General features: G+C 35.3%; 1 protein-coding gene across 2 annotated transcripts; it reads left to right on the forward strand.

Annotated features, from left to right (window-relative positions):
- The first annotated feature begins 6,934 nt into the window (after positions 1–6,934).
- LOC137749416 (uncharacterized) lies at positions 6,935–9,163 on the forward strand. 2 transcript variants are annotated; one of them, XM_088689613.1, is made up of 3 exons: positions 6,935–7,422; positions 7,623–7,752; positions 7,966–9,163. In XM_088689613.1, exons 1-3 carry the CDS (start codon positions 7,290–7,292, stop codon positions 8,825–8,827), a joined length of 1,125 nt encoding a protein of 374 aa, XP_088545739.1. In that variant the 5' UTR covers positions 6,935–7,289; the 3' UTR covers positions 8,828–9,163. The 2 variants fall into 2 exon arrangements, with proteins under 2 accessions (XP_088545739.1, XP_068345612.2); XM_068489511.2 differs by having other exon boundaries at positions 7,969–9,163.
- Positions 9,164–10,064: the final 901 nt, after the last annotated feature.

Consider the following 10,064-nt stretch of genomic DNA (forward strand, 5'->3'; position numbering starts at 1 on the left):
TGGAGAAAGAATTATATGAAATGGGAACGTGAAGATGGTGGTGTTCTAAACCTATCAGACCTTGACTTTCACTATTTTGTAAACTCCAAAAGGACTTTTATCTGCCTTTTATTTTCACTCTTTCACTTTCCCTTTTCTTTTCTTAGCTTTTCATTAATAAACCTTGACTTTTTAAAGTTCAACTTTAGCTGTGATTACCCTTTTAATCATGTTTAGAAAAGGTTAATCACTTTAACTCCACTCAGAGAATATGTGGGCATCACCATGAAGGGCCAGAATTAGATTCTGAACACCTTATAGGAGGATGAATTATGCACTTGTGGGTTATCCCCATTGGAGTTTAAAAAGATAAAAAAGGGATATCATATCACCATTATTAGTAATTAACCAAATGTAAAGCATCATATGGTCCCTTCATACATTCACATCTAGTTAAAAGGATAACATGTATTACTATCAACCTTCCTTGCCTAGAAGTATCGTGAAGCTGTACACCATGATCTTCAAGGTGAAAAAAACAGGAGAAAAACTTTTGTGAGGGCCTTAAGTGGTGGAACAATTCAATTTATTCTATTTTTCAAATAGCATCACGAAAATATCCCTATAGCATAGACGATTAATAAATACAAAAACTTGAGTGACATGAAAGTAAGAGATTATTTGTCATACTGATGTACGAGGGTGGAGTTAGAAATTTGTTCTTTTGTATTTCCCTCATTTAGAGTAATTTCCTTAGTCTTAGAAGTTGTTAAGGTAGATTAGACCAATTGTTAGTTCAGTGGGGTGGCCTATTGTTCACTAAGTGGATGAACTTCATAGGAAAATAGCACCAAAGGATGGCTCCGTCCTTGTTAACACACACCATTTGGTCAGTAAACACACACCGTTTGATCAGTAAAATAATGTTGATCTGACGATTCACACAATGTTGGAGTTCATATATATTCCTATGGCTGAATTTCCCCGTTTTCAACTAGACCAAACCACGATGAAATGGTTCGTAGGTCAATTTCACAAGCTAGGGCACATGTTTTCAGATATTTTAGACAGTATCTCTCCAAGCCGTTAAAGGTTGACTTATCTCTAGATGCACGCACTGCTCTCCCAAGATGGTGCACTGTGATTGGTCCACAAGCTGCTCACGTGGGAGGTACGTGCTAACAGAGGAAAGAAATCAGGATTCCACCAAAAGCTATGAAATTTTGTTCATGCCATCTGATGGGGATCTCTGCAAGTAAAACTGGAAAGAAAAAAGCATGGCGACATTTCTTCAACTGTGAGTAAACACGTAAACTTTCTTTCACATGAAGAAAAGCAACTCAGTGTGGTGGGTCACGTACTACAATCTGTTTTTTTTCTTGCATGCAGCTTTAATTTTCTGTGTCATTTTCTCTGCAGTACTTAATTGTTACTTTGTTTCAATATTGCTACACAGCCTACACTTTATGGAGTAGATTTAAAATGTGATTTCATATCATATCATCGTGTTTGATTACAGAAGGACTCGATAACAATTTCTTTTGTGGATTTTGACCTTTTGTTGCAATCAATTAAAAAGTTAATAATGTATTTGCTTTAGATTCTATAATTTACAAATTTTCAACTCCTTTATACATGTCATAAAAAGAGTAGCTTATTGGTTATTGAGAGTATGAATCCGACATCGAAAAAATGAGAGACCTTGCACATGTTTATAAGTTAGTTAAGCTACTCTCCTATATTGTCAGTTGGTTTTGTGGAACCTCAACCTTCTTCATAGTATCAGAGTAGGTTATTTTGCATGTGAAGCCCAATAGCCATATGATACGTCACCAAATTTATGCTATCCACATGCTATGAAGGGGGGTGTTGAGAGTATCAATCTCACATCGAGAAAAAAAAGACCTTGTATGAGTTTATAAGAAAGTTAGGTTACCTCAACTTCCATGTTTAATCCAATATTTTGCAACATATATAGTTTGATGATATATATTTTCAGGTTCAAAATCATCCTACCAATCCCTTTACACTGATCCTTAGGCCAATTACTTGTGGTTCCAAATTTTCTTTAAAACTTCTGCTTTTAGTAGCGTTGCACTTTATCGTACAGAACCTAGAATGGATTGTTGTCCTTTAAGATTGCATGGTTAGAACACTAATGCATGTGATAATAAATATAACTATATTGAAACCCTAACTTGATGAAGCTCTAGCGGTCATGGCAGTCGTTGAACTGAGAAGAAGAAACACCAAGTTTTCTACAAACTCCTAGCCTTATGACAATGCTCTAAGGGAACCCTTACTTGTCGTGTGTTCTAGGGTTTACAGAGAGCTGAATTTATATAAGTTAAGGGCTAGGGTTTTCATCCATAAAGGAAACCTAAACCTACTTTCTTAGCTTCAAGGGTAACGTATCACATTCAATTAAAGGATTCTATCAGTCCTACTTCCATTATAAGACACTTTATATAAGATTGATATCTTTAAGAGATCAAATCACAATTCACATTATTCCCTAATTATACATTCCTATTACATGTAGTAGACCATATGAAGGTTGATTTATATTGGATAAATCCAACATGGACGAAAAATTGAAAATAATATATAGTTATTGGAGCTTTCAACTTAACCAAGCATTGTGTTTCAAACTATACGCTGACATATATATATATCTTTCATTTCAGTCTTTCACAGGGTGCGGTTAGAGTTTGGAGTTTAGGGTTCATGTTGCGATTAACCACATTTAAAAAAATGAAGGTATGTAATCGATATGGGGTCGTTGATATGGTCGATTTTATAGGTTTGTCGTCAATATTATATCTATAAACGCAGCTAACCGCAACATAGAAAGAATGTACATAGACATACGTACATACATACATACATACATACATACATACATATTTTTTAAATATATTTTTATTAAAGAGAGGGAGAACAGTTTGAACTATTATAAGACCATCTCCAACCGAGGGCCAAAGGGTTATAGTATGGAATGTAAAGAATTGAAATAAAATGAGGTAAGATAGTATGGAATGGTGAAAAATATGTGAGAAATGGTGTAGGAAAAAAATTAGAAATTAAAATAAATAAATAAATAAATTGGGCTTGCCAGCTGTTGGCTGGCTGGCTGAAGATGACCAGCTGGTTGGCCCTTTGGCCCTTTTTTGTTATGTGGGACCCACGAACCCTTTGGCCTAGCTCTCGGTTAGAGACGGTTTTCGGGCTATTTACGGCCCTCTGGTCCTTTAGATCTTTCGGTTGGAGATGGTCTAATAATTTAGGAGAAGAGGAGTTTCGAATATGGGAAGCATAGATAAAAATTCACCACTTTATCTACTGGGATATTAGACCACGTATAACGAATGTGTGTGTATATATGCACGCACACACTAAGGATAAAATGGTTTTCAGTAATTTTAGAATTGATTACTGTTGACATTTTACTCATATTCAAGAGAAATGGTGTTTAGAAGGTAGAAAAATAGAAAATAAGATTTTGCAGACGGTGCTTTGGTGCAGTGACAAAAAATAATGATGTTTAAGCACTCTGGTGCTGGTTTGATCATCATTGATTTCATCCCTCTTAACAACTAACAGTTTAACTCACTAACGCTATTGTTAGTAAAAAAAAAAAAAAGTATATAATCGTCCTCAAATTAAAGTTGTTACTCCTTTCTTCATTTTGTTGCATTTGTACATAATCATTCTCACATAAGTAAATCAAAGCAAGAATAATGAGAGGAAAAGTAAAGCACAAACATGGAAAATGTGTACAATCTAAAATTGATTAAATTTGTCGAACAATATTTTGATTGAAAATGACCCATACCAGGATCAATAACCTGTTGATAGAAGACAATGGATGACCTAGTCATTCTTTCATTTTTCTTCATTTGATTCTTCAATATGCAGGGAAAAAAACAAAAATCTCTTGCAGCGAGTGTCCTTTGATGACTCAACATTTTAAGCAAAAGAGTTTGTTGCAATTAATTGTTCCATGTGAAACAATAAATCAAGAATCTCGGTTGGTCTTATTTCTTCCATCATAAGCATTCCAAAGTTTTGCTTTTTCTATCAGAAGCAACCAATTAATATCACATGCTTGTTAGGAAGCATAATTTGCACCCTGTTTCACCATTAACATGATTTTTCTTGAAGATCATTAATCTATCTGGAAACTGCATTTCTGTGTGTCCATTTGATAGACATATATCCCAAATTTCAATATTTATAGTGACTTCTTAAGCACAAAAGTAAATTAACATGCTTAAAATTTTCTAGCACGCTTAAAATTCAAACATGTCGATCAGCTTCTTTCAATTTTTCTTTAACATGCAAGTGAAATTTTTGTTCGTAATTCTGGAGATCATGGAGTATGATTGATGAACCAAACACCATAAACAAAAAGAAAAGTTAAACTACAAGCTCTCACTGTGCGAGACGCGCGTACGTAACAAACTCAAGCTGAGTTGCTACAACTTATTCTGAATCAAAGAGAATCGAACTAGAAAAACCGTAAAGAATGGACTTGGATGGATCCAGTCTAACAGTCCCACCAAGCACCTCTAATTATTGGATCGTTTTACAGTTGTACTCATAAACAATATATAGTGCCTGCTAGGATCTGTATATTTGCCAACAGTATTCTAAATTATTTGGATTAGACAGATGAATCGATCAATTTTGTACAGCTTAATCGACACGTTTGTAATTTGTACTTTAAACTTTGGCATCATGTTTCATGTTATATAAAAACAAAGCCATTGAGTCAATTATATATTAACAAGGAATCCTCAAACAGAATGTAAAAGCCTGCTTTTTATTCTCAATTGCTTTTCATAATTTGTCAACAAAATGGAGCCCCAGATGCACACAAAAAGTGGTGCACAACAAGATTCTTCAACCCTTTCAATAAATTTCCCTATCTAATTGCTGTTCGTAAAAGATAATATAAAACTTATAACCACAGTTACGACACTAATACACTTGCAGTCTATCCGCTCCCTCTTTTCTCTATCATCCCTTTTTTCACTTTGTTTCCATGCTACCTTTATCTTTAATAAAACGTTAAAAATTAAATAAACGCGTAACATGACCAAATGGAGTCGTAATTTCTGTGTGTTTCTAAACCCTTTGGTGGCCTCAGATGTACAGTAACCGTGGCGACTGATAAGATATAATCGGATTAGTTATTGGCTGCTGGACAGCTCTTCCTTTGGAATACAAAAAAAAAAAAAAAGGAAAAATTCAAGTTCTATTTGAGAATGGTAGACCGGTGATGATGTACCCAATCAACAAAGCTATGGAGAGGAAGGAAAGGACCGTTCGGTGTGTGACTATGGATGATTTGAGGATTGAATGTGGGTGCTGGTCAGTCGCCGTGGTAAAAATGTGAGACGCTTGGCCTTTTTTTAAGAAAGAAAGTTTAGGAGATAACATAGAGAGTTGATACTGTTAAGTTGGGCTAAGTGAGTGCAGAGAAAATTTAAACTCGGCAGTGAGTGGCTTATACCCCATTTTTTAGTAGTAGAAGTTTTATTAGATTTTAATAATCTAGTAGTATAAGTTTATAGGAGTTTCAAGCAAAGCGTTGGTTGGCTTCTTACATTTATTCATTGCAAATCATAGGATGACTACAGATGCAAAGCATCAAAAGTAAGAAGGAATAAATAAATATTTTCCTTTCAAGTGTTTGAGACTTTCTCCGTTCAAGCTAGCTTATATATCCGAATCACATTGGATGCTCATGGTTGTGTTAAAAGAGAATAATTTGAACACATGAATTACGTAAGTTTCTTGTTTGTATGATCCTTGATCATATACAATTCTTCATGGAATTTTCTTATTAAACATACATGCGATAAGAGAACTCGGATTTACTTAACATAAATGAAAAAATGGAAAGAGTCAGGTGACATAAAAATAGGACAACCAAGTAAAGAGAACCAGATCAACTCACACTTTTTCCGACTCCATATGTATTAGTAAACAATGGCCTGATTTATGTTCCCTAGATGCTTGATGATTTTAAGAAGTGAGATGATTCTCCTATGAAGCACGAATAGGGATATGGCGATATAATACATGACTTGACGATACAAAAAAATTCTCAAAATTAGGATGCAATACGTTATGGATACGACAATTAAAAATATAATAGTACACAGCAATAAAAATACATATTTTAATAACACAAAAATTCACATTCATCATCTAAATTCAAGTTCATTTAATTTGTTGGAGAAAAAAAGATGGAATCTAATTCTCTTGAATTAAAGAAGAAGAAGTGTGAGAATCGTATTCATATATTTTCAATAGAGGCAAGCTCTTCACATTCATTAGATTTCAATTAAAGCTTTGCCTTTTATTGATTTTCTCGCATATTCATCAAGTCAAGGCAGTATCTGTTGACCATGATACGTATTGATGAGTATCCAACAAGTATCGTATTTGACTAAATATTGAATATGAGAAGCATAACCTAAAGTATTTGTGTTTCATAATGATTCTCATATTCATATTTAACAAAATGTGAAAACTCAAAAATCAAAAGTATTCAAATTCCTGTTCTCTTTAAATAAACACACATCATCGTCTGAATAATTTATGTACTTTGGTTGACTCCTTTGCAAGCAAGAAAAAGAATTGGAAAAAAAAAAAAAAAAAAACAACAACAAAAAAACATTTCAAAGTCCATTATAAATTACTTTTCACTAAAATCCAGCTAAGACTTAAAATCTTCATGAATTAAACCAATTGTCACATTTTCATTCACCTGTGTACCTGCACATTGATCCTCTCTGAGCAAAAGATAAGTCTCCCAAGAGTAGGACCTGACAAATACACAGGCAGGACCCACCACTCTGCATGTGAGACACGTGTACGTGCCAGCCCATATCTCCGAGTGAGCAAAGGATTAATCCACTACAAGCCATACAAGTCCCACAGAAAGATGCTGCATTTTTTAAGCCCTTTGCCAGAAACCTTAACAGGGGCCACCATATATATTGCCATGTACTGCTCCCAAACATTAAATCCACCACCCCCACTGTACTTACACTTTCATGTCATGCATCCATTTTTCTCCTATCTGTTCATATTTTCTGAGTGATCATACACTAGCCGTGGCTACCAGCTTGTACATTTTCAGTTCACTGTTTCTTTTTGTTTCCTCTTTCTCTGCTGCTTAATCATACAAGTCGAGCTCAAGAGCTAGCTCCCTTTGTCTCTATTGATCTCTCTTTTTCCGTTTTATCTTCTTCTGCCTTGGCTGCAATACTACTTTGAGAGAGAGAGAGAGAGAGATGGGACATCACTCATGTTGCAACAAACAGAAAGTGAAGAGGGGGCTATGGTCTCCGGAGGAAGATGAAAAACTCATCAACTACATCACAACAAATAGCCATGGCTGCTGGAGCTCAGTTCCTAAACTTGCAGGTACTCTCTCTCTCTATCTCTCTCTCTCTCTAGCTCTACATCTGTATATACATATATATATTAGTTATCGCTCTGCATATATACGTATATTTATGTTTTGGATTGTGTGGGATATTGGTTGCTAATTAACCCATTACAATTTTCACTTAATTTTTCTAATTTTTAGTTTCTTTTGTTTAAATTTGCTTCCATGAGGCCAGGCCTTCAGAGATGTGGAAAGAGTTGTAGACTGAGATGGATAAATTATCTGAGACCTGACTTAAAACGTGGGAGCTTCTCTCCCCAAGAAGCTGCACTCATTATTGAACTCCATAGCATTCTAGGCAACAGGTATAAATATTCGAAGTGTTTAATATTAGCTCACCATCATTGTGTATGTTTTGATAGCTGTTATTGGCAGTCCAAGAAAGTCATCACGCACTTCAAATTTATAAAAATATAAGCAAAAATTTAAGGAGTGCAAGATGACATGATTGAAGTACCAATACGAACACCTTATGTACTTTCTCTTGATTATAATGATCTTGATATGTAAATTATAAGCAGATGGGCTCAGATAGCCAAGCACCTGCCAGGAAGAACAGATAATGAAGTGAAGAACTTTTGGAACTCGAGCATAAAAAAGAAGCTCATCTCGCATGAAGTTATTCCTGCATTTGCCTCCTTTTCTAATGATCATATTCACAACCCTAGTGGTCATGGCTCTGAGGAAGGTTTCTTCACTCTCAATACAAACCCTAATTTGTGTTCTCAACCACAAGATCAGCTATACCTCCCCATTGTTCCATCACCAGTGCCATCACTAGGTCTCAATTATCATGGTGATTTTAATAACATTCTCAAGTTAGACCAGACCAATTACGCTTCCAATTTCGTCGATCATTTTTTGCCTCCCTTCCAATTACCATCGAATAATGCATCCTCATATGAGTCCTCATCATGGTCCTCAGGCTATCAACCCCAACACCAATTTGATCCAAATATTCAGCAAGTTCAAAATTTCAGCATCAATGAAGCTGCAGCTGCTCAATATAATAATATTGGTAATGAGCTCATGGTTCCAATTAGTATGGCATCGTCAGAACCAGTCGCTTATGAAAACCCTTTCATTTTACCCACCGTGCCTAAATTTTGTGAGATCATTGATGGTAATGTTTGTAGAATGCCAATATTATACCCATCTGATCTACAAGAACTTGATTCACTTGCCAAATTATCATGCTTTACATCTGGTCATGGATCTCACCCTCAAGATCTTCAATTTCCATCCAATCAATTAGAGTGCATTGATGCCATCATGTCATTGTTGCCATCGTCTTCATCATCGTCATCACTTTCATCGGCATCTCCATCCTTGTTACCATTATCAAGCAGCCAATTCGACGCAAACTTTAACGCTCATTGAAGCTGCTTGGAAGCCTAGCTATTAGACATAATCTAAATTTGCGAATTAGGTATTTTGTATGGTTGGATTCAATATTCATAGAATGAAAATTGCGTATATTTATATCTTGACATTTGCATAAGGTGATGCTATTCCCATTACTAGAAAACCTAAATGTTGCTAGTTCAGGCTCCTTAGGAAGTGATGTTTGTTGAGACTCCATATATTTCTATCTCTTTTCACATGTTGCTCACTTTATTATATTCTGGTCAAAGTTCTCTCTATTTGAATATCGTTTATATTGTACTCTAGCACCTGCTTCATTATTATTTTAAAAATACTATATGCAGTTGCTTTTCTCTTTCTGTACACTTACCGTTTATTTCTGATTGTTAATCATTTTTTGATTAATTCATTCCGAAGACTATAACGAAACTAGAAGTGTGCAGCACACCAGGTAGAGAACAAAAAGTACAGCCTAAAGTCAAACCTTAGAAAATAATTTAGGCCAAAAATTCTTGACCCAGCCGGCAGTACTAGAAAGTTGATTTTTACACCATTGTTTTATTTATTTATTTTTTTTTTAACAAACGATATTATCTACATTAAAAAAGAAGAAACTTAGAAAAATAACCAAAATTTGAACACTACATAGAATTATAGCTATCTTTTTAAATTTATGATATGTATTGTCACATCCTGGCCCAGGCCCCCACCACATTCTAGTTCAACTCAACTGTAGCACGATATTGTCCGCTTTGGGCCCCAACCTCGCCCTTATGGTTTTGTTTCTGGGGAACTCACATGAGAACTTCCCAGTGGGTCACTCATCCTAGGATTACTCTCGTCCGAACTCGCTTAACATTGGAGTTCCGATGGAACCCGAAGCCAGTGAGTTTCGAAAATGCCTCGTGCTAGGTAGAGATGGGAATATACATATAAGTCTTACAGGATCCACTCTCCTGGATGATGTGGGATGTTACATGTATAACTAAAAGTTGATATGAAAGTACTAATATACACTTAATGATTAAGACTTTTTACAAAACAAATTCAAAGCCTCATCTCAACAACCTGACAATTTCAGCCCTCTCAAAAAACTCAGCCCATTTCTGATTATCAACATCAAAAGCTAAATTTCCAGCATATACCTTTGCCTCTTCCTGTGGCTCGACATTTGAATCATCCTCTCTCTCTCTCTCTCTCTCTCTCTCTCTCTTTCCTCAAAGACCCGTTTTCCTCGTTGTCGTCGCTTTGT

The sequence above is a fragment of the Pyrus communis genome, chromosome 17 (genome assembly GCF_041283825.1).
Source record: "Pyrus communis isolate YQ-2024b chromosome 17, ASM4128382v1, whole genome shotgun sequence".
Taxonomy (NCBI): Eukaryota; Viridiplantae; Streptophyta; class Magnoliopsida; order Rosales; family Rosaceae; genus Pyrus; species Pyrus communis.